The 25,944-nt window shown below is 38.3% G+C and overlaps 1 protein-coding gene across 3 annotated transcripts in view; it reads left to right on the top strand.

Moving 5' to 3' along the window:
• Positions 1-4,460: 4,460 nt before the first annotated feature.
• FASN1 (Fatty acid synthase 1) overlaps positions 4,461-25,944 on the top strand; it is a 40,940-nt gene continuing 19,456 nt past the window's right edge. Inside the window, exons 1-8 of one of the 3 annotated variants that reach the window (XM_089701872.1) lie at positions 4,461-4,867; positions 12,394-12,555; positions 14,946-15,128; positions 20,045-20,811; positions 23,402-23,632; positions 23,897-24,073; positions 24,184-24,324; positions 24,753-25,062. In XM_089701872.1, the coding sequence (XP_089557998.1) occupies positions 14,963-15,128; positions 20,045-20,811; positions 23,402-23,632; positions 23,897-24,073; positions 24,184-24,324; positions 24,753-25,062 (1,792 nt within the window). In that variant the 5' untranslated portion in view covers positions 4,461-4,867; positions 12,394-12,555; positions 14,946-14,962. Of the gene's footprint in view, positions 4,868-12,393; positions 12,556-14,310; positions 14,870-14,945; positions 15,129-20,044; positions 20,812-23,401; positions 23,633-23,896; positions 24,074-24,183; positions 24,325-24,752; positions 25,063-25,944 lie in introns of those variants that run through there. The other 2 variants (XM_089701870.1, XM_089701869.1) reach the window with 2 other exon arrangements.

The following is a 25,944-nucleotide window of genomic DNA, read 5'->3' as shown; positions in this document are numbered from 1 at the left end:
GTCAACACATTTACACATTGCACATGTTAGGCCGGGAGATACTGACACAAAATTTCGGGTCATTTGTAACAGGATGGCGGTCTAGAGGGGTCTTAGTACGCAATGACAAAAAGAAAAATGACGTAAATGTCTGCACGATGATGATTACCTGTGCAAAAGTTAGCCTGGTACAAATGGTTGAATTGTTTTTTTTTTTAAATCAACGCATCGCGTCGGTATGGGGGGCTGTTAGTTACACCGGAAAAGTATGGCATTACACTACCGCCTACATCTTTTTTAAGGGCTATCAGTAAATTCTAAAATTTTTGTGTTACAAATCGTTGGACTTTCGCTATTTATCCGACGAGTTCGACTAACGCCCACGCGACTAGTCCGCCGGTACCAGCGTTCTGACCATCATTTTTCTTTTAGTCATTGCGTAATAAGACCTCTGTAGAACCGCCATTCTGTTACAAATGACCCGAAATTTTGTGTCAGTATCTCCCGGCCTATGTATGTGTCATATTTTGCAATTGTTTATAAATACAGGGTGATGTAATTGGTGTAGTACGAATATCTAAAAATCTATGAAGAATTTTGTGATACAGTAAATGGAAGAATTATAGACTATTTTACAGTATTTAATAAAATCATTTAATTTTTTGTTCATTTTCATTAGAAATGTCAATTATTCTCACCAAGGTGGAAATTTGGATGATATAAGGATCTTGTTAGAAAAATATAAATTTTGACTAAAATCGGCATTTTTTTTTCAAAAGTCAAATTACTAATTAATAATCAGAGTTATCACCATTTACATTAATTTACAAACGATATCGGTTGTTCTTACTTAAAATTGAATACCAATGTCTTATTGCGGTATGTGTTCTTTGGAAGTGTTCGTAAAGTTGTTGTTCCGTAATTAAATTTTGCGGAAAATCTTTTAGAGCGCTTAGTTGTGACATATCCTAAGCATATTCAATAGAATTAAAAGACGAGCGAATATGCAAGCCAGTCTAAAACTTGAATATTTTGGTCTCGAAGAGCGGCCGTTCCCTGTCATGTCGTATGCGAAGGGACATTATCATTCATGAGTAAGAATTTCTGGTCCATTTTTACTTTGTATGAGACAATACTTTTTAATTTACTACTACTTTTTAATTTACTACTTTAATTTACTACCTCCTCGTGTTTTTATACTACCTTTGTAACCAACAAACGCGCTGGGTTCATGCGCCAAAGTAGACTCCTGATCCGGACCCACATTATGATATTCCCGTGATGATATAGATGTACCTTCTGAGGATGCCACAGATGGCTAACTATCCCAAGCGTTTCTCCGGCTTGTGTTTTTCGTGGATCCGGATAAAAACCTAACCGGAATCATTGGTAAATAACAGCAAAGGCGTCAACTTGCACCACATTATATTTTACATAAACACAGTACATAAGCTAAGATAGTAAAATCAGTGGTTGGGGTGCCTATTCGCCTAAAAATAGAACTCCATCCTATTGAAACTGTCCTGGCTTGTCAACTAGGTAACTATTTTTCTAGCTTAGAAACGAATCTAGTTTTGTCTACACGAAGCCAGAAGCTTGCTAGCTGACTGACACTAGCTTGCTATCATAGCATAAAAAAGTAGCTTTTTGGATCTCGGGCATAAGGGAAAAGCATTCCTAAGCATAGATAATATTTTCTCAAAACAAATATTTTTTGGTGCACTAGTTGAGCGTCTTTGAATTTAAAGCGACAGTTACGTGTGATTGACGTGCGGTGCTTGTCCTTATTAATCTATTTGGAGATTACAATAAAATGTCTTCAGAAGGAATTGGTTCCGGCAAAACTTTAACAGGACAATCTCGTGAAATAGTGTACAATGTTTTTAACTATTTCATGCATCATAATAAAAAAAGTGATGGTGGATATCCTCTAATGAAGGATTTGTATGGTTTGACATCAGAGGCGACTGGTGTTTCTCAGAGAAGTGTTCAACGAATTGTTTGTGAAGTACGCAATCAGGTAACAGCGGCTGTTAAAGCTGATGCAATATCACAACCATCTACCTCAAAAGAAGGAGAGCCACCAACTTCCAAAATTTTTGTGCATCAAACTACTTTCAAAACACCGGGTAAAAAGCGACCAAGATTAGCAAAAAAATCGACAGTAGATAGTTTTGACCAAGAAGTGATAAGGCGAACTATCTACAACTTCCATCTGGTTCAGCATAAATTTCCAACATTAAAAAAAATATTTGAAGTGTTGAAAGGCAGTATTAACTTTGCGGGTGGCATTTCTTCACTAAGGAAGATCGTTCGGAGGCTGGGATTTAGATGGAGAAAGACGCAAAACAATAAAAAATTACTTATTGAGAAACCTCTCGTCAGATTAAAAAGATCATTTTATCTTTTGAAACTACAAGAATACAGATCACAAGGCCGACCGATAATAATATATACGGATGAATCTTATATACACAGTTCACATACAATGTCACGATCATGGTCCGACGAAACAACCGAAGGTTGTAAAGTACCTATTTCCAAGGGCGACATGCTAGTAATAGTCCATGCCTGCTCAGAACAAGGTTTCATTCCAGAAGCTTTGCTTATTTATCCAGCAAAAAAGCACACGGGAGACTATCATAGTAATATGAATGCTCGTAATTATCAAAAATGGATCACAGAAAAACTTCTTCCAAATTTACCACCTCAGTCAGTTTTAGTACTCGATAATGCATCATACCACAACGTCGTATCGGATCCAGTGCCCACATCGAATTCAAGAAAAAGTGACATGTTAGCTTGGTTGGACAAACATAATATACCATATCCAGAAAGAAACACAATACCTATTCTTTATGACATTATTAAAAAAAATAAGCCAAACTATACACAATTTTTACTTGATGCAATCCTCAAAGATCATGGACATAGTGTATTGCGCCTTCCACCATACCATCCAGAACTCAACCCAATAGAGTTACTATGGGGCATAATTAAAGGGAAAGTAGCATCACAAAATGTGAACTTTAACTTGAAAACTGTGGAAGAATTATTTAGAAAGGAAGCAAATGCTATTAGTCCGGATATGTTTAGTGACGTTTGGAGAAAGACGCGAGAACATGAGGAAAAATATATTCAATTAGAACCAAAAGTAGATAATTACACTGACTCATTTATAATAACATTAAGAAATTCAGACGACGAAACATCGAGTTCTTCGAGCGATGAAAGTTTCAGTGAAGTAGAAGATTACGATTATGATTAAATAGATTCTTCTTCTTCTCTATAGATACTGCTTTCTGAATTGGTGGTAAATGTTAAAACTGTTAAACTGTTATGACGATTCAAAAGTGCTTCTAGAAGAAGTCCAATTGTATAAGTGTTTGAGTTTGAGAAAACCAATAGAGTGAAAATTATACAATAAACATGTAACACATATTTGTTAGCGCGTATTGGTAGGTATTACGTACTTACTATAAATATAATATTTCTTAGATATCTTTACTCGACCAAAGTGAGGACAAGACTGCTCCGCAACTGCAGAAGACGTCCGTTATTTAAATCATTATCAAAAAATGTTGTGTGGTTTTATGAAACCACGGTAAAAGTGAAACTGTTCGAACGGTTCCGAACACTGCTTTGTGTAGCGCATGTCGCGTGACGGTCGGCTGCCGAGTAGGTATACCTACTCGGCAGCCGCGATACACGCGACATGCGCTACACAGACCAACAAGTTTGAGACGATGTAATAAAAGTTTCACTTTAAAAAACAACCATCCGTGTGTTGGGAGTGAGCGCACGTGTTATTTGTATTGTTTTTATAACCTGAAATTTAATTATTTTTTGATAATTGAATGATTATTAATTTTTATCCAATTGATTATTATTAGAATAAATAATTAAGTTCATCAATTGATTTACTTTTAAATTATAATTTTACAGGTAAATTATGAGAGCTTTCATAATTATATTTGCATATATTTATCTACAACGCATCCATTTTACAATTCAAGTCTAAAATGAAACTAGAGTCGCATTTATTTTTGAACATACTGTAAGTGAAATTGCATAAGTGTGAGTACTGTGAACATGCCAGCTTTCCTTAATTGAGGTATACTGTAACTAGTACTATAAGTAGTATATTAGCTTGCCTAGAGCAAGCTCTTCTACATCAACAATGATATTAAGTGAGAGCTACGAGGTCAATGATCCAAGTTGCATTATCAAAGTCTGGCGTGTCAGTCAGCTGATCGAAGAATGTCAATGTGGGGTTGTGCCCCCGTGCGTCCGCGTCACCTCGCAGCGGCGACTGCCACAACTGTCAAGGGCCAGGCCGCGCGCGCCGCACAGCACGGCGCACGCAGCCCGCAGCGCGGCAGGGCAGGCGGCGCGGGCCCGCAGGCCGACTGGCGACTGTACCGCGCGGCCGCGTCACGGCGCCGCCACGACTCCGCGGCGTGCCGGCTCCGAGACGCACACCACGACCCGACACCGAGCCTCCATTGGCCGCGTGCACGTGGCCTGATCTCGCACCATAGCAACGCAAAGCGCCCTCCCCGCTCCGCCGACCGTCGTCCCTCGCACACTCTGCGATAGATATTCGCTGTTCGCACAAGGAGTCGGCTTTGACTCGCAGTCGCGTTGCGCTCTCGCGACGATTTGCTTTATCGTATCGAGTAAAATAGTTCGCGTCCGTTCTTCATATTATAATAGAACGAGTGCCGGTCGATACGAAACATTAACGATACGTAATTTATACACGACGTGAACATAATATCGTTTTTAAATAAGGTGGCAAGTGGCAGTGACAGCTCTACCGACTCCACGCTGAAGCTCGCCTACTATCTGAACTTCAGGCAATTACAATCTTCTTATTACATTTTATGTGAGTATTGCAGACAATAATTGTCAACATTTATGTATTAAAATTAATTGGGTTGGCTTTAGTTAACTGCCGCACGAATTTGTTGGAAATATTTATATTTTTAGTTAGCTAGGTAATGTAAGATTGTAATTCCAAAATATTATCGTTAGGAATCTTGTAGTTTTTTAGTTATTAATTTTTAAAGTTAATAATTTTTTTTGCGAAAAAAGTGCATTTATCCGTTTTGTTGTGCAAAAAAAGCAGAACAAGACGTTCCATTTCACTGTACTGTGACTTTACGCTGCGGCCGACGAGTGCCAAAAGCGACTTTAGGGCGATTCCTACTCAAACAAAAAAAAATCTATGTAGGTAGGTTAAAAAACTATTAAACTTTTATTTTTAATATCCAAATAGGTAGCGAGGAGCGAAGCGACGAGCGTGTTAGGTTAACTTTTGAACTGCCGCACGAGCCGAGCGAGCGAAGCGAGCGTGCCGCGGCAGCGGCCGGCGAGTGCCAGAAGCTACTTTAGGGCGATTCCCACTCAAACAAAAAAAACTACATAGGTTTTCACAACTTGTTCGTATTTTATTTATGTATCGTAAAATATGTTACTATCGTCTAATGCTTAGTTAAAATGATTTTACACCAATTCCATACATTTTGAGGTTAGAATAGGAAAATTGAATTTTCTCCAAAACTATTGGTTTCCTAACTTTCCCCTTTTGGTGGGAGGGTCCCCCCCTCCTCCCCCCCATCCCCCCCCCCACAAAAAACCTATAATACGTGCGGCAGTTCTCTAAAGAAACCCCAATTAATTTATTACATACTTAATATTATTATGTTAGTGAAATATCACGATCTTATAGGTACATACCTAAAATAAAAATATTAAATAATTTTGTACCTAATAGGTACCTTATATTTAGGTAGGTTTTTATTGTGTCTTATATATTATGTATATTTGAATCCAATTAAGTAGGTACCTTTAATTATAATTATTTTGTATTAACTATAACGGAATCAAAATATTATCACATGATTACGGATTTTTGGTAATTAGGTAAGTACCTATAACTAAGTATACAAAAAAAAAATATATTTTAATCATGTGGTCTACTAGTATATATATTAACTCAATGCTTATACATATACCTAGTACTTAGATTCTAGGAGTTAGGACTGATTTATTATTAAATTGTATTAAATACATTTTTTTATTAAAACAATATAGTTAGATGCCTACCTAGTATAATGTAAATAAACGTAGGTAGGTTCATACTACTAAGTAGGTACATAATATATGCTAAATTATCATCTAAATAATATAATCATATAATAGATACTTCCAATCCATGGGTACTTCAGTACATAGGTAATACAGGAATATTAAATGAAAAAAAAAAACTACTCTTAAAATTATAAACAAGTAAGTTAGGTATTACTTAGGTAATTATTGATTTTATTGGTATAATTTATAAAAATGTTTCCTTTTTATATTATGTAATTTAAATAATATTTATGTACCTACCTAGATAGGTTGATACCTAGTTGATCCAAAAGTTGCTGTAGTGGCGAACTTTGTGCATTATAATTTGAAAAAAAAAAAATAGAGTAATCTTGACTTATACTGTTCTTTAAAATGAGCTTGAATAATTAAACAAATCAACATAACACGATTTGAAGGTTTGTAATATTTATTTATAGTTAATTAGTTACCTACTCGCGCACACCTCACGGCAGATAGCGCTGTCGTCGATGCGATGCTGATAGGTACGTCCTGCTTATCTTATTCTACACATTTTTTGTTATTTTTGTGCGGAAGTAAAATGTTTTTAACTTAAAAATAATATTATGCATCGTGTACATGCATCTTTAGATCCTACGTCCTATGTAGTTAGTAACTAGATACATATATAGGTATAAAACTATAAACTATAAACAAATACCTAAGTAATTAATTGAAGGTAAGAAAGGATAGAAATATTCATTATAGGTACGTGTATGTAAACAATAATCATACTGTATATGTACTTCTATTGAAAAAAAATTATGTAGGTAGTAGCCTAGTAGGTAGGTACCTACAGTACTATAAACAACGCCGTTTAATCGAGAGCCTAGGCTATTAATGAATTATGAAGTGACTGATATAATTTAAAAATATTAAATATATTGGTATTTCATCCGTTGTGTACCTAGGTAGTGATTTTAAACCTTGATTGGTCCTGTCCTTTTTTATATTTACCTATAAAAATATTTTTATGAATTTTGTACAATTTTGCAAGGTTAAACAATCCATACCTACTTCCAAACTAATATTATAAATGCGAAAGTAACTCTGTCTGTCTGTCACTCAATCACGCCTAAACTCCTGAACCAATTTGCATGAAATTTGGTATGGAGATATTTTGATACCCGAGAAAGGACATAGGCTACCTTTTATTGCGAAATATGTACCACGGGCGAAGCCGGGGCGGGCCACTAGTTTATAATATATGTAACTACCTAGGTACCTACTAAAAACACAAAATAGACATAGGTATCTTTTTTATTACATTACGTAGGTAGGTATCTAAGAAAACATTTTTAAAATAAAATAATACCTACCTATCTTATATATATATAAAATTCTCGTGTCACAATGTTAGTCTGCATACTCCTCCGAAACGGGTGGACCGATTCTCATGAAATTTTCTGTGCATATCGGGTAAGTCTGAGAATCGGCCAACATCTATTTTTCATATGTACTACGGGCGAAAGCCGGGGCGGACCGATCAAAATTTCTACCTGTGCCCTTTGGTCATAAAATGATCATTTTGCCTAAAAGAAAAACGCCGCCAACAGTGCTCTTGTATAGCAAGATAATATTATATTCAGTTATAAATTAATGTAGGTACTTTCTTCCATGTAGCGAACCCAGAAATCACAAATCACAACACATAATTGCGTCAGCTGTTCGGTGCATAGTGCATACTGCACGCGGAGAGCAGGAATTGTGTGTTATAATATGTATAATGTACAACATTATCACTATCATCATCACTACATACCTACCTAGTATAAAACAAAGTCGCTTTCTCTGTCCCTATGTCCCTTTGTATGCTTAAATCTGCAACGGATTTTGATGCGGTTTTTTTTAATAGATAGAGTGATTCAAGAGGAAGGTTTTAGTATATAATTTATTAGGTTTTAGACAAAGCGGGCGAAGCCGCTGGCGGTAAGCTAGTGTAATAATAAACTTCGTTCCAATAATAATTTGCTAATGACAAGCTATGGGGCCTTTTCTGATTTGACCGGAAAAACAGATACAAACAAAGGTGTTGGTAAAATTCGAATAAAAATGTGACGTTAATGCTTATCTTTACACAACCTTCAATGGTCGGTAAACATAATTGTGGCATCTATGATTTTATACTGTTTAGTGTTTACATACAACGTTCGAGGCTCGTAGAAGTGCGTCGTTATATCGCTCATTTGCTTCTATAACGTGACAAAGTCAAAATCTCAATTGTTGGGAAAACGCATTTGAAAGTTTAAAATTCCTGTAACTTTTTAATTATTATGCTTAGACTATTCAGCTCAATACAACATATTAAAACGTTCTCGTTTTTTTGAATCAAATTGTATTCAGAACAATAAGTCGGTTATTAAATTTATTATGATTATTTATATCAGAAAGGGCCCTTCTTGTTGCGTTTTTCTTGTAAAAAGTGTGCAGTATTGCGTTACAAACAGATATGTATCATTTTTCTTGAAAAAAAAAATTGAATAAAAATCTAAAACTTTACAAGTTATGTCGTATTGTTACGTTTTATTGATAATCAGTAATCTAAATGTATGGGCAATTTTAATGAAAACGTGTTACTGTAGTAGAAATCTTTTTTATTTTTGTATTTTGTTTTACAAAATGAAAGATATTGATGCGAAATTATTGTGTAACTTTCTCTGAAATACAAGTAATATAGGTACATATTAAAAAAATATACAATTATAACCAGACATTAATATTTTTTGTTTTACTTTTACTCACAACCGTTGGCAATTATAATATTACGACCCGCCCCGAATTCGCACGGGTTCAATCCTGATACCATCGATTTTTCTGAAGACTTTTCCATGTGTTAAATACTTGGTAGGTAAATTATTTTGATAAATCTCGTAGGGTTCAGAATGCGTTTGCAATGCAGGCGGAAAATAATGTAATTATTTACGACATCACATTAGAAACGTCAAAAATAACAGTATTTATTCACCTATTTATGGATGCTATTATACAATATACATATAAACCTTCATCTTGAATCACTTTATCAATTAACAAAAACTGCATCAAAATTGCAAAACGGCAAGCATTCGGCCGGGGAAAACGACTTTGTTTTATATTTTGCTTATCTCAGTAATATTAGGAAACTAATCTTTATTGCGGGTCCCGCGGTCATCCATAAATCAAAATTCAAATAAACATATTATCAAAACAAATCACAGGTTCTTGTCTCGAGACAGCTTCTTGATCTCTCCTAAATTCCAGTAATCTTTCAGTATTTCACTATTCAAAAATTGACACTTGAAAATGCAGGTTTCCTTGCAGGATTTTAGTTGACGGGGCGGCACAGTTTTTTTGTGATGCTTTCGATTCGTAGGACTGTCTTGCATTTTTTAACTGATTTGTAATTTTTTTTTCATTAGCGGTATTTTTTACTCATTTATGCTATAAAATAAATTGATTGTTTAATTCATTTGTATTTTGAGAATCGGTATGATCTTTTCGTTTTTCTAACTTAAGTGAATGTAATATAAAATAATGAATATTTTCTCGTACAAGATTTACTAGCTTCCTAGACCGTGATTCCATCTGAAAAATAAATTAAGTAATCAGACAACATTTTTATCATTTATAATGCAACATTGTAGCGTATTCGTTATAAAAATGTATTATTTTTTATCAAGAATGTGTTAACTTGAGATAACCAACATAAATACCAAACATTTTGTACTTTTATTATCAACTGTAACGGAACATCTTAAATTAACCAACAAAAAACATTGTTTATTTCAGCAACAACGGGACAATCCTATGTAAACCGTAGCATGCGAATACTATTTTTACTACAATAATGACCCACATACAAATGTCCCGTTATAGCTGCAAATATAAATCAGTAAAAAAACAATAAGCTGTACTTACCTTTCAGCAAAACCGTGATACAATAAGCTGTTACGTTTTTACCGCAATCGGGCAGCAGTTTCCTTCTAAAGGGAGTAGCGACAACTGACTTAAACCGTTCTTGCATTAAATTCAAGAGCGAAAAGAAATTTCGCTAAACCGATAGTCGCCGACCTTTTCCCTCATAACTCGGTCATTTTTGGAGCTAGAAATATCGCGTTTTAGCAGCAAGTAGAGCGCGATGCGCCGGATTCTACTGTATTATTATTCCATAACGATACATATGCTCGTTAACACGTTCTTGTCGCAAATGAGCGATATAATGCATGTAATATCGTTCAATAAAAGGTTTAGTGTGGTGTAGGTGTAGTCGTGGTGTCCGGCACACGTGCGGCGCTGCGGGGTCGGTGTGCCGATCGGGCGAGCTGACGTCACCGCCAGCTGATGGAGGCTCCCACCTCCCCCTGCACCACCCGCACCGTCGTCTCGCGCCACTTGCTCACTGCACCCGGCACCGACATTTTACTTTTGATCTATACTAATTGCTAATATACAGCTGAAGAATTTGTTTGTTTGAACGCGCTAATCACAGGAACAACTGGTCCTATTTTTTAAATTATTTCGGTGTTAGATAGCCCCTTTTATCGAGGAGGGCTAAGTTATCAAAGTCTAGTAAATGTTGTTTGGCGCGAATTTTTTGAATCTACAAACCTCTGCGACCGCGGGACGCAGAGTAGTAATAATAATTAATTAGTTAGAAAGAAAGAAGAAAGAAAAAACATTTATTTCTAGAAAAAGGTTAAATTAACAATTATGCTGCCTATAAGTATCACATGATTAGAGTTCGCTATGCCTCGATTATAGAACGTGCTATTGGTTGTCACTCAGACGTTCTTCCATTCGCTAAGAGTTGCCTCCTCCATGCAATTTTTTTAAAAGGCACTCGCCATCACAAGGTGTTCGCGCCACTAGTGGATTATAGTCCAGAGACATTTTTTTATTTAATTATGTTATTGCACAAATAATTTAATAATACAATAATAATAAATCTGAAATACAATTATTAAAAAAATTTAATACAATAGTAAATTATAGACTTGAAATAATAATAATAATATTAAAATAGTTGTGGAGGAAGGAAGGTGGAATTCCTCCATAGAAAAAGGGAGGATCCTCGACCAGTCTACTCGACTGGCCGGCCGAGAAGGCCCAGATGGATGATGTCGGAAAGTTATATATATGCTCTGTAGCGAAAACATTTCGCTTGCGCGATTCAGAGCGAGGTGTCGCTACAGGACTCCCCTCCGAGACCGGAGGTCGTAGTACGAGTTTGCCTTTCCAGTGCCAGGTATGTTCCAGTGAGTCAGATCAGAAGGTTGCGTGTTCATATCACGTCGGGGTCACCACTGTGGAGGAAGGAAGGTGTAATTCCTCCGTAGAAAAAGAGAGGATCCTCGACCAGTCTACTCGACTGGCCGGCCGAGAAGGCCCCGATGGATGATGTCGGAAAGTTATATATATGCTCTGTAGCGAAAACATTTCGCTTGCGCGATTCAGAGCGAGGTGTCGCTACAGGACTCCCCTCCGAGACCGGAGGTCGTAGTACGAGTTTGCCTTTCCAGTGCCAGGTATGTTCCAGTGAGTCAGATCAGAAGGTTGCGTGTTCATATCACGTCGGGGTCACCACTGTGGAGGAAGGAAGGTGTAATTCCTCCGTAGAAAAAGAGAGGATCCTCGACCAGTCTACTCGACTGGCCGGCCGAGAAGGCCCCGATGGATGATGTCGGAAAGTTGTATATATTATGCTCTGCAGCGAAAACATTTCACTTGCGCGATTCAGAGCGAGGTGTCGCTACACTGGTTAATTAAAATACAAATAAAATAATAATACGATTGGTAAAAAAAAATACTTAATATAAATTACAATATAAAAATAAAAATAAAAATTGTTATGTAAAATCCAATAAAAACAAGGAACAAAAACACTCGAACTTAATCCTCTATCACATAGTAAAAAGAGCTATAACTAATATCACACACTATTCCTTTGGCTTACTCCGACTACTATACGCCTACAATGTTGTAGGAACTAGTAACACATCCCTACACTTGTGCATGCAATGGAGGCAAGTGCGTGTGCAAAATCTTCATGCTCCATCCCAAATCTCAATCTATCTCAATAATATATAATCAATCCTCTTACTAATTAAAATCGATCAAAATGAAAGTACCTACAAATTACAATATATGTACATAATGAAATATGAATGTATAATAACTAGATACTATTTTATTTGAAACCATTTTTAATTTTTACTTTTTAGCTTCCGTTCCGTAATAAGTAATAACCGTTCATCATAAATAAGCGTTTTGTCTGTTTTGCAGATGCAGCAAATGCTGAGACTCTCAGGCTCTCAGCCTGAGAGGTCTCCCTTTCTGAACGACGCATTTTCACCACTGCCTTCAAAGCCAGAGGTCGTGGGTTCGATTACCACCCAGGGCAAATATTTGTGTGATGAACATCAATGTTTGCTCTGTGTCTGGGTGGTAATTATCTAGATATGTATAAGTATTACACATATAATTTTTAAAATTATGTATGTTTATCAGCCATTTGGTTTCCATAACACACGCGAAAACCTTAGTGATCGCGCGTGCCGTGTGTGAAAAATGTTCTGAAATATTATGTCCTGAAAAATATTAGTAGTTCTATCTTTCTTTCATGAACGTCATAAGGAGCCATTAATTTAGAGTCAACAATATCGATCGACTTTTTATGGAATATCTTCCTCATTCGAGACATCAAACACGTGTCTCTCGGATAGCATTGTTGTTGTTGTGATTATTGGATCGAAGTTCCTTATCGCGCGTTGCGAAAGGGGGCTAGACGGAAAAAATTAAGCCGAAAAGTTGTAACGACACTTTTTGCTATAGTTGTGACGAGCGGCGTGCGCGTCTGTCTCTCTCTCGTAAACTTCGTTCCACCCTGGTGTCCCTTTACGCCTCTAAAGTTTTTTTTTAGGTTGTATAGTGGTTTCGGCTATATAATATACTGATATTACATTAAACAAAGCTTTTGTAATATTGTTTGTTTGCTTGAACAAGCTAATTTAAAATTATTGGGAGTTCAAAAGTATATGAAAATTTCATAAAAGTAAATAATAAGAGATGATTATGAGATGTTGATAACTCCGTCGTGGCAAAGTAATGTGAAATTTAAATGTAAACATTCCTGATACAATAATTAAGCGAAACGGTTACAGAGTGTAGTTTTCCACGGTTATCTGTGAGCCGCGCACCCGCGCTGTGCCCGCGCTGACCCCGGTCCGTGCCCCGGTCCCCGCCGTGCCCCGCCGTGTCTGTTATTGCCATCTCCACCCACAGAACTCTATAGTTCTGTGTAAGCACTAAGCACCTGTTACCAGCTTGTGATCAAGAAAATTAAATTCATCAACCTTTATAATGGCGTTTTTAATCATATTTTCTTTTCCTACATTACATTTCTTTATTTCACTCCATCGAGAGTACTGAGGTAACAAATCCAAAAGAAAAAAAAAATACAATCGAATTGAGAACCTCCTCGTTTATGAAGTCGGTTGAAAACTGACCAACGTCGTTGTATAAAAATAGTTCCTAATTCATAATTTTTCAGCCTTTTCTATCTTTCTATCAGAATTATATTAAAAAAATATTGAGAATAATGGTACCTTGATGGTATGTTCTGTTAATTCAATTGTTATGTACTTACCTATAACCATCTATAACTGAGATGAAGGTTTACATGACGTATTTCCATATTGCGTTTCAGCACAGAACACTGTATCTCTACGGAAACATTATGCGGACCCCGCAATATTATTATATTTTACCGGCTCTGTTCTGAGTTCGGGCCTGTTACTTGCGCCCTTGTTGTTTCTACCATTTAATTTTATATTCTACCAGTATTATTCTATTCCGAGCTTTATAGTTTTTTAACGAATTTAATAAAAATAAGTTGCATTTAGCATGGATAGAAATTAATCATTCGTAAAATGTATGTAGAAAGAGAATTATGTTTCTTCATTTCACCGGTTCGCCCAGGCGTTACTCAAAACATCGTTGCTTTACCTATGTTAGTTTTTGTTATACCTATTATAGTTTGAAATAACACATCGGTAATGGTAATTTTAATGTAAAGCAATTGAAGTATGATTATATATATATCTGTAGTACGTAAGAGGCGGCTGTGACCGTGTCGCACTTTAAGTGCCTCGGCCGATAGGTCTACTCAATTGGAATACAAAGAGACGGCAGCGGCCGCCGGGGCCAAGGGACTACGGGAGCGGCGCGTTGGCCCCGAACATTTAACGAACTACGTAGTCTATCTGAATCAATATCTGCGTAGAACATGTATACCGCAACAAACTGCGCGTGATTTACACACAACAGATAATAATATGATGACAATCGATCGGCGGGTCACGCAATCGACGCATCGTAGATACCGTGCAGAGGTCGAATCGGACGCCTATCACCTATGTAGCATCTCTCGAGTTTCGTCACCGGGCAACGAACACTGGACGTGGCAGTCAGTGGAAAGGGGCTACGAGGCGCAAGCGGACGGCTGTGCGGGTGCAGCTAGGGTGCGGAAGAGCCGGCGACCTTGCTCGTCCTTGCGGCGCGATAACGCGGCTCCGTGGAAACGTGGTGGCGAGTCGCGACCCCGCTATCGCGCCCTTTTAACCGACCGCGCCGCGGCCGCAGGCTCACTCGCAGCGTGCACCTCCCGCGGCCGACACGCGAGCTGATGCTGATACACTCGCGACTCGCACCTCCAATTAGCAACGTTATCCTCCGCCGCCGAACTTGACTCTCGTGCTAGGTTAGCGTCCCGCACTATTCCCGATATCGCTATGCTAATACCGTGTTTGAACTAACGACGAGCCTTTAAATTTCAGATCGAGCGTAGATTACGATGCCGGGTGCAGTGATGAACGGCGGGCGGGCAGCGAGCGAAGAGGACGTGGTGCTGACGGGGCTGTCGGGCCGCCTGCCGCAGTCCGACAACATCGAGGAGTTCGCACAGCAGCTGTTCGACGGGGTCGACCTGGTGACGGCTGACGACCGACGCTGGACGCCCGGTAATTCTTATTTACTACTCTTATGTTTACATGTTATAGAGTAAATTAATGACAAAGTTGATGTACTTGGACCATCTGACCCGTGCCCGCTTCGTTGGGCGTTCGCGTTATATTGTTATTTCACATAAAAATTATCTTGTTAACAAAGTTCTTGATTCATGCAGAAAACGTTCTCAGCTTTACATATTTTTTTTTATTAAAAAAATCTAACATAAAAGTTAAATATACCTAGTTAGTAGTACCACATACTTTTTTGTTTGACTAATAAAGACCACCATTTTTGGTCATAGTTTGCTGTCAACCGTTTAGTCAGAATATGCCGGTGAAGCATCTCATCTCATTCGCTTTTTCTCGATTTGATGTACATAATACAAATACATATACCAACACATATACTACGCAGTCATACTGATTTTTTTGTTCAACCATAACGTCACTCCTGAATGGTGTTGCTTTCAGTTAGATAATTAATAGATGATAGACAAGCATTTTAGAATCAAGGAAAGAAACGGTTTTTATTTTGTTTTTCTCCTTGAGCATTCAACGATGTCTCGTGTACAAAAACAAATTGCAATAAACATTCGCAAATAAGATAATAATTTTCTTAAAACTGTCATAATTAAGATTTAAATATTTGAATCCATAACATTAATATACCCTACATTGAGTTTGAGAGTGACTATATTTGTGAAGGAAATATAGTTTAGTAATTAATTCATCCTCATTGAAATCAAAATAACTCACATTTGATTTTTACCGTTGACACATGTTTGTGTAAACAAGTAGCAGATTACGTAAACATGTTCTGTTGACGCGCCAAGTGTAGGAAAATAAAGCGTTTTCCGTTCCTTCTGGAGCGTCTCTCCCCCGCGCCGCCCGCGCGCTGCCAGAGCTCCTGCGGCCTGCGCTGATAACGTTCGCTCACGCATCCTCATGGGTTTTCCTTCTCCAATTCTATTTGCTTTTGCAATTATCCTTATTATTTCGAAATCATGTTCAAATTTGTGCTGATACTATCAAATATTATAATGAAAACATAGAACTATTGTAAAATCCATTTATCGTAATCTTTACTTATTAGTAATTTAGCAATGTACATAATATCTTATATTATGTTGATTTATAAAAAGTACATTGAGAATAAAGATATAAAAGCCTTTAGTAAAGAGCGATATATTTTTGCACGATGTGCTCACTAGTTTAGGAGTTGCACCGCAAATGTTTGTTTTGGTAAATTGTTTTTAAGGCTATTTATGTGTCAATTTCAATTTGTGAACCAAATAATTAAAAAAAAAATATTATTTATTGTCGTTCTTTTATAATTAAGTACGCATCCGAACTTTTTGTTATTCACGACTATAACCCGAGTAGATAGAGAATAGACCTGAAGATGGCATCCGCTCGCATGCGTTTTCGCTTACTCTCTATCGCTGTCTATTCTAAGCTGTCTATACCACAGACATGTATATTAAGTAGACAACGCAAGTACCGCGATCTGTATGAAAACCAAGCGTGTCATATTTTTTGTACTGACCTTGACGCGTTATGACGTCACGAGCGCTTTTTGGTCATTTCATTTTACGCTAAATCGATTAGGACGCCACTCGCGCGGCGATTCATATTGATATGACATAATAATATTACCTATAGTAGATATAGGTACTAACTGTATAATTTGAACTTCATTGTTACCAAATTATGTATAATATATGTCATACTACTGATAGTGTACGAGTATTCATTAAACCATTAATATGTATTTTGTGTTAAAATAATCTCAAAAAAGCAAGTGAAAGTTTGATAGGCAATACATAAATAAATAAATCATTATAGGATGTTACAGCTACATTACATATCTACAAGTCCAACCGAAACAAATACAATGTACGTTCCAATATAATCTAGTGTAGTTTAGATCCTGAGAAAGAACATAGGCTACCTTTTATTGCGAAATATGTACCACGGGCGAAGCCGGGGCGGACCGCTAGTATTATAGGTATAGAAGAAAGATTTTTATTTGTGTACATGTAACCTACTGTATAGAATACATCACCAATAACTGCAAAATATATTCCCCGGGTTAAATAGAGCCTTGAGGATCGTGTAGTGTGCTATAAATTTAAACATTTATAGTCTGTCCACTATAAGAATTGCTTTTTGACAGCTCGACGGGTGATACCAGAAGTGATGTTCAAAAGATTATCGATTGTGATACTATTTAAATTATAAATTCAAAATATTTTCATAAATCGAATCAGGTACGTAATAAATAATTACAACGTAAACGTACTAATAAGATATGTAATAATAAGACCATATATCTATGCATTGTATGTTAAAACTAAACTAAACTAATATTTTATTATTTATTGGTTTCTATCTTACAATTTGGTTGTCTTAACGATTAAATTATATAACATAATAGAAGAGTTTTTCTGTATCGGATATATTTTACAGAGTATTTCTATCGATTATTATAATCTATCGACCCATCATTGAATAATTCTGTGTAGACATCACTAAGTGGGCGGGACCTGTCCATGAAGTACGATAATTATTTGTATGACATTTTAACATAGACAATACAATCCTACATAGGCGTGAAGCTGTCAAAAAGCAAATAATATAATGGACAGAGTATAATAAATATTCTGTAGTTATCCTATTAGAATCCCATTTGCATTAGAACTAAGTGAAAACTTCTAGTCCGGTAGTTTTAGTTTAGTGTACAGAGTAGAGTAGCGCGTGCGAAAATAGGAAAGATAAAAATAGTTTGCATCAGCTGATGTTACATGTTGATATCGATAAGCGTCATTACTTACATTTTCACCGTGTAAAATGCAGTAAAGTATTAACAACAACTGTTATGATAAAATGAATAGGTACTTAGTACTTACCTACATTATAGTAAAGTGTAATTGAGTTGATAAACATAATACATAAAAGTATGGAAATACATACATAATAGTTGTTTTTGTCACGCGGAATTACAATCAATTTGTGATGGATTCGCTCATTCTTGCGAGTGTGAAATGAATGAGTCGTATTTACTAAGAAATGAGAATTCATTGGAATAGTGTGGTGTCAGTGATAAGAAGAAGCGGGCGCGACTTCCGAGACCTTAATTCGTCGCTTACGCATCAGATATACTCGTATTATTAAGAGTATTCTGCACTATCTTATCTAAATCGGATGCGTTTTCCGCTTATCGATTGCTTTTTGATATTATCTTTATATGTATAGGTATGTCGCAGGTACATATTGTCAAACCGTTACATAATATTATGATTTCTTTATATACGTAATGTAGATCTGAACTTTTTTGTGGAAATAATTTCTTAAAATATTTATTTGTTAGGTAGGTGCTTGTATCGATGTTTGTGAATATGAATGAGACTGTATACTGAATTTACATACATGTACTATTTATTAATTATTATATCCTCATAGTTTCGATAAACATCACACAGTAACTCTGTTGTATTTACAGTTTTGGTTACGCATTTGGCACCGCTTAGGTCATAATTAACTATTAAGAAATTTCAAGGTCATTTAGCAGGAACGTTTATAGAATTAACAAATATATTATCATAGAAATAAAACATAAATGTCTTTGTTTTGCAAATAAATAAAAAGTTATATATACATATATATAACTTTTAGTCAGTCAATCTTTAAATAGGTATCCACCAGTAAAATATAAAATAAAAATAAATGGTATTGTGTACACAGTACAATTTTGCAGAAATATACACTGCAGCCCGGATTCTGCCTCGAGGCACTGTTTAAATTTTAGTAGATTACGTCAACATTTAATGAAATGACGCAATATACGTTTTTTTTTCATTGTATAGAAAATTAATGATGTGTAATAAGTACATTTTAATAGTTACATATTTAAATCGTTAGTAATAAAAAATTTAAAAGCAATTATTTTTGTTATTATTGCAATGGTGCAGTCGAGTCGCTTTTCTTTTGGTGGTGGCGTGATCGTAATCTTATATATAAAAATTAATCGCAAAATGTGTTGGTAAGCGCATAACTCGAGAACAGCTGAACCGATTTCGATAATTCTTTTTTTATTATATTCCTTGAAGTACGAAGATGGTTTTTATGTAGAGAAAACGTAAATATGTACCACGGGCGAAGCCGGGGCGGACCGCTAGTACATTATACAAAACACGTCGTTGTGGCGTCCGCGGGCGTTGTTGTAGCGCTGTGTGCGCACGTCGCACACAGCGCTCGGCGAGCGGCGGCCGGCGAGCGTCCACACGGAAGCGCTGAGCGCACACAGCGGCGCCTTTCGCAGGATCGTTGATCGTTCGATAGCTCTGCGATACAATTGACGGCGGAATGCGAGCAGCGCGGACGGGAGCCTCCATTCAGTATTCACTCGCCCGCTAAATGAGCATTTGATGCGGAATGGGTGCATGACTCATGCGGCAGTATCAGCTTACTCAATAAAATATTATCGTCTTTATTTCGCAGAGTACTACAACATTTTTATAGTGCACGCTATACTTTTCACCAGGAAATAAATAATATTTACGTAAAGAAACGGAGTTTTTATTATTTTTATTTCTTTGGGTATTTCTCGCGTTAATATCACCAGAAGGCTCTCGAATGACCTTCAGGTTAAAGTAAATATTCACTTCTGATGTAAATTTGATCGTTTATGCCAACTTTGGTGCTCAATACTAAAAAAAACAACTCAATTGACGTCAAGTGAGATATTTATAGTATACTTGTGGTAGGTAATACCACATTATGATTAGTTACAACCCCTATTAACAATATCATTAGATTTTATAAGATGATATAATCATGTGATGTTTTATTTTCCAAATAGTTATCGTCCGACCGTAAACTATACAGTTTTGAAATCAAATATATTCATTTTGCTTTATTTTGCGCAGGTCTCCACGGATTGCCAGAGCGCAATGGCAAGTTAAAAGACCTGTCCCACTTCGACGCCACATTCTTCGGCGTGCACGCGAAGCAGGCGCACTTGATGGATCCGCAGCTGCGGCTGCTGCTGGAGATCACGCACGAAGCCATCGTGGACGCCGGCCTCAACCCCGCCGAGCTGCGCGGCTCGCGCACCGGCGTCTTCGTCGGCGTCTCCAACTCCGAGACGGAGGAGCTGTGGACCTCGGACCCGGACAAGATCAACGGCTACGCCCTCACCGGGTGCTGTCGAGCCATGTTTCCGAACCGCATCTCGTACACGTTCGACCTGAAGGGGCCGTCGTACGCCATAGACACCGCGTGCTCCAGCTCGATGTTCGCGCTGGCGCAGGCGGTGAGCGCCATCCGCGCGGGGCAGTGCGACGCGGCGGTGGTGGCCGGCAGCAACCTGTGCCTGAAGCCGGGCACGTCGCTCAACTTCCACCGGCTGAGCATGCTGTCGCCGGAGGGCCGCTGCGCCGCGTTCGACGCGAGCGGGCGCGGCTACGTGCGCTCGGAGGCGGCCGTGGCCGTGCTGCTGCAGCGGCGCGGCGCCGCGCGGCGCGTGTACGCGGCCGTGCGCGGCGCGCGCACGAACACGGACGGCCACAAGCCGCAGGGCATCACCTTCCCCACGGGCGACATGCAGCGCCGGCTGGCCGAGGAGACCTTCCGCGAGGCGCGCGTGCGCCCGCAGGACGTCGCCTATGTCGAGGCGCACGGCACTGGCACCAAGGTACGGCGAACGTACCAAATACATTTATTTATATAGAAAGTAGTACTTATTTTTATTGAATACTTTAGTGTATTTTTGTATTGTCAAATAGTTACTATGGCCGCTTTCTGGCTCCTCGATCGGGCCCTAACTAGACCCTAACCTTCCGATTCCATTATCAAATTAGCTCTATGTCATGATAATTTTTCATGGCTGTCTAATTTACATACAAAATTTCAGCTTAATCGGTAAACGGGATTCAAATTCGGTAATCAGAAAAGAATACTCATAAAATAAAAACTAATGGGCTCATCAAATTTCTCATGGGACCAATTCTAAACTATTCCGCATCAATTAAAATAGAAATCATGTAAATCGGTTCAGATAGCTCGGCGAAATCGGTGTACACACATAAAAAAAAATCATATGTCATAAAATAATTATATCTACCCTCATGGATGTTAGTATATCTCAGCACCATAAATACATATATAGGAAACCATAAACCTGGTACTCTGTTAAAAAAATGAGAACCAGTTCCATAAATATACATAGATTTAAACATGAAACTGTATTATATTATATCAGGAAACACGAACAAAGAAAAAAAAATACGCCTTTAGTCTGTTAAAAAACAAACAATAAGAAATAAAAACCAGAACAATTCAAATTAATAAATATTTAATTACAGTGTTTTTGCCTAGAAGCGGTTACACATCCATACTAATATTATAAATGCGAAAGTAACTCTGTCTGTCTGTCTGTTACTCAATCACGCCTAAACTACTGAACCAATTTGCATGAAATTTGGTATGGAGATATTTTGATACCCGAGAAAGGACATAGACTACCTTTTATTGCGAAATATGTACCACGGGCGAAGCCGGGGCGGACCTCTAGTAATATTATAAATGCGAAAGTGTGTTTATTCGTTTTAATGTGACATGGCCATGGGTAACTTTTGACAGCGGTGAAACGACTCATACTAATGCGAATTTAACACCAGGGGAATCCGCGGGCAAAGAAAAATATATGAATATTGTTTTCAATAAAAATGAAGCTGATGATATTGTTCATGAACGCCCAACGACCAGGCGAGTTTATACGTTCGCTAGCTATGCAGATACTGAGCCATCGGCCTGTGGATAGGGAGTATAGTGTACGGGATGTGGGTGGGAATAGGTGGGTGGCTTACTTTAATCAGTCGTAAAAATTTCCAATTTTAGGAAGATTAGAAAAATGATTTTAACAATATTAAGGGAAATTTCGATTGACAGAAAAATTACGATAAGTCAGGAAAAATTTCTATAAGTCAAGAAAATTTCCATAAGTCGGGAAAATTTCTATAAGCTGGAAAATTTCCATAAGAAAGGAAAATTTCTATAAACAAGGAAAATTTCTATACGTCAGGAAAATTTATATAGATAAGGAAAATTTGTATAAGTCAGGAAAATGTTTTTAAGCTAGGAAAATTTCTATACGCCAGGAAATTTTCCATAAGAAAGGAAAATTTAAGACAGGAAAATTTCCATAAGTCCGGAAAATTTCTATATCTCAGGAAAATTTTTATACGCCAGGAAAATTTCGAAAGGACAGGAAAATTTCTATACGTCAGGAAAATTTCTATAAGCCAGGAAAATTTCTATACGTGAGGAAAATTTCTCTTTACCGCAAAAATTTCTATAAGTCAGGAATAATCCAGTCGGGAAAATTACGATAAGGCAGGAAAAATTTCTATAAGTCAGGAAAATGTAAAGAAAATTTGTATAAGTCAGGAAAATGTTTATAAGCCAGGAAAATTTCTATACGCCAGTAAAATTTCGAAAGGACAGGAAAATTTCTATACGTCAGGAAAATTTCTATAAGCCAGGAAAATTTGTATACGTCAGGAAAATTTCTCTTTGCCGCAAAATTATATAGATAAGGAAAATTTCTATAAGTCAGCAAAATTTCTATACGTCAGGAAAATTTCTATAAGCCAGGAAAATTTCTATACGTCAGGAAAATTTCTATAAGCCAGGAAAATTTGTATACGTCAGGAAAATTTCTCTTTGCCGCAAAATTATATAGATAAGGAAAATTTCTATAAGTCAGCAAAATTTCTATACGTCAGGAAAATTTCTATAAGCCAGGAAAATTTCTATACGTCAGGAAAAGTTCGAAAGGACAGGAAAATTTCTATACGTCAGGAAAATTTCTCTTTGCCGCAAAATTAGAGAGATAATGTAAAAAGCAGTTTTAATCCTACTAATATTATAAATGCGAAAGTTTGTGAGGATGTGTGTGTGTGTGTGTGTTTGTTACTCTTTCACGCAAATACTACTGAACCGATTACAATGAAATTTAGCACACATATAGAAGGTAACTTGGATTAACACATAGGGTAGGTTTTATCCCGGAAATCCCACGGGAACGGGAACTATGCGGGTTTTCCTATGAAAACGCGGGAGAAGCCGCGGGCGGAAATCTAGTAATGAAATAAACTTTACGTACGCACAGAAAAATTAAAAATTTTTGACCGATTAGATAATTACTATGTACTCAAAAAATGCATCAGAATATGGCCGCTGGCTCTATAGCAGGTCGGTAAAGGAACGGCTCGTTGCGACAGGTGGGCGACCCGCAAGAGGTGAACGCGATAGCCGAGTTCTTCTGCAAGGAGCGCGCGACGCCGCTGCTGCTGGGCTCGGTGAAGTCCAACATGGGCCACTCGGAGCCGGCCTCGGGCCTGTGCTCCATCGCCAAGGTGCTGGTGGCCATGGAGCGCGGCCGCATCCCCGCCAACCTGCACTACGCGGCGCCCAACCCCGACATCCCCGCGCTCAGCGACGGCCGCATTAAGGTATTGCGTCGCACCCTTATTTCATTCTGCGTTTTCAATTTTTTTTTATCGTTCAACATTAATATGATGAATACAAATGTTGATAAAATTTTATTATATTATTACGTGATATAACATAACGCGCGAGGCCTTTTCGGCCTAACGTGTCGATACGACACTGTTATCTCTCGTAGACGTATTATGCAAATACATTTTTATTGTTATTATTCGCCAGTTTCGAGTTAACAATGCGATCTGACCGCATATAACAATGCATACATGCAGGTGGTGGACCGCAACACGGCGTGGGAGGGCGGGCTGGTGGCGGTGAACTCGTTCGGGTTCGGCGGCGCCAACGCGCACGTGATCCTGGAGTCGGAGCCGAGCCGGCCGCGCGCCGCGGCGCAGTACGCCGTGCCGCGCCTCGTGCTGGCCTCGGGCCGCACCGAGGAGGCCGTGCAGGTGCGCCCCACTCGTATCTCTCTCTTCTCGCACTCGATTATCCCTATATCCCTCTACGTTATTCGATTAATTTCTGATGGTCGACTTGAAATCGTTGAATGTGAATTCAGGAACTTCTAAAGCTGGCGGCGGAGAACGCTACGGACGCGGGGCTGCACGCGCTGCTGGACGCCGTGCACGCGCAGAACATCCCCGGGCACGCGCACCGCGGGTACCGCCTGCTGGCCGACCCGCCCGCGCAGGAGATCCTCGTGAGTTCCCGCCCTCCCGCCCTCCCGCACTCCCGCACTCCCGCACTCCCGCCCCAAGAGTTGCCTACTTACGAGACATATATTTTTGTCTTATTTTAACTACCATTCATTATGAGGCTTCTCTTTTCGCACACGATTCTATCGATTCCATTAACTTTTATCGCAATCGTTACTTATATATTCATATGTTTCGATACCACTATGGTCTAACATAATGTAAACTTTTAAACTTTTATTAGTTGTTATTCCGTTTACTAATAAAACTAGTATCGTAATGAGGAACAACGTTACATCCTCAATTGTAGAACGAGTTTGACTTTTTAACATATTTTCATATGTATTATCGAGTTTCGCCAAAAACATAATATTTGAATTTATAATCGCTTCGAATGAAATAGTATATGTAACGTTGCGTCGGGCGGTCGCAGGAAGTGGAGAGCGGCTCGCCGCGGCCCGTGTGGTTCGTGTTCTCGGGCATGGGCTCGCAGTGGGCCGGCATGGGCCGCACGCTGCTGCAGCTGCCGCAGTTCGCGCAGAGCGTGCGGCGCAGCGCCGCGGCCCTGCAGCCGCACGGCGTGGACCTGCTGCACGTGCTCACGGACGCGCCCGACTCCGCCTTCGACGACGTCGTCGCGTCCTTCGTGTCCATCGCCGCCGTGCAGGTGGCGCTGGTCGACGTGCTGCGCGCCGTCGGCATAGTGCCCGACGGCATCGTCGGACACTCCGTGGGCGAGATCGGTAATTTCATTCGATCCATCGTGTCATCTCTTATCTTATTCAATGCAGCGGTTTCGATTTTGTTCTATTGATAAATTATATTGTAACTAGCTTTCCGCCCGCGGCTTCGCCCGCTTTGTCTAAAACTTAATAAATTATATATTAAAACCTTCCTCTTGAATCACTATACTCATTAAAAAAAAACCGGATCAAAATCCGTTGCGTAGTTTTAAAGATTTAAGCATACAAAGGGACATAGGGACAGAGAAAGCGACTTTGTTTTATACTATCATGTAGTGATTATGGTCATCGATAAAAGTCGACCGTAGCGGTGACCTATGTAGGTCATAAAAGGGTCGTTTGAAGAAAAAATTCTATTAAATTTATTAAAATTACGCAAATTGTTAATTATTAAATAATTAATAAAGTTCGACCTCGAAACCTCCTTCCGTTATATTGAAATAAATAAATACAGCAAATAAATAATACTCTCAGATATAAACAATTTGAAACAAATTACCATACTTACCTAAAATCTATAATATAAAAATGAATCCCAAAATGTGTTGGTAAGCGCATAACTTGAGAACGGCTGAACCGATTTCGATAATTCTTTTTTTATTATATTCCTTGAAGTACGAGGATGGTTCTTATGTAGAGAAAACGTAAATATGTACCACGAGCGAAGCCGGGGCGGACCGCTAGTTATATTATATATTATTTCTATAATATAAAAATGAATCCCAAAATGTGTTGGTAAGCGCATAACTTGAGAACGGCTGAACCGATTTCGATAATTCTTTTTTTATTATATTCCTTGAAGTACGAGGATGGTTCTTATGTAGAGAAAACGTAAATATGTACCACGAGCGAAGCCGGGGCGGACCGCTAGTTATATTATAT

The sequence above is a fragment of the Colias philodice genome, chromosome 12, assembly GCF_061535455.1.
Source record: "Colias philodice isolate Cphi_HAF_F1 chromosome 12, ilColPhil1 Martin Lab GWU primary, whole genome shotgun sequence".
Lineage (NCBI taxonomy): Eukaryota > Metazoa > Arthropoda > Insecta > Lepidoptera > Pieridae > Colias > Colias philodice.
The sequence above is the reverse complement of the archived record's forward strand: the minus strand, read 5'-3'. Positions and strand labels throughout refer to the sequence as shown.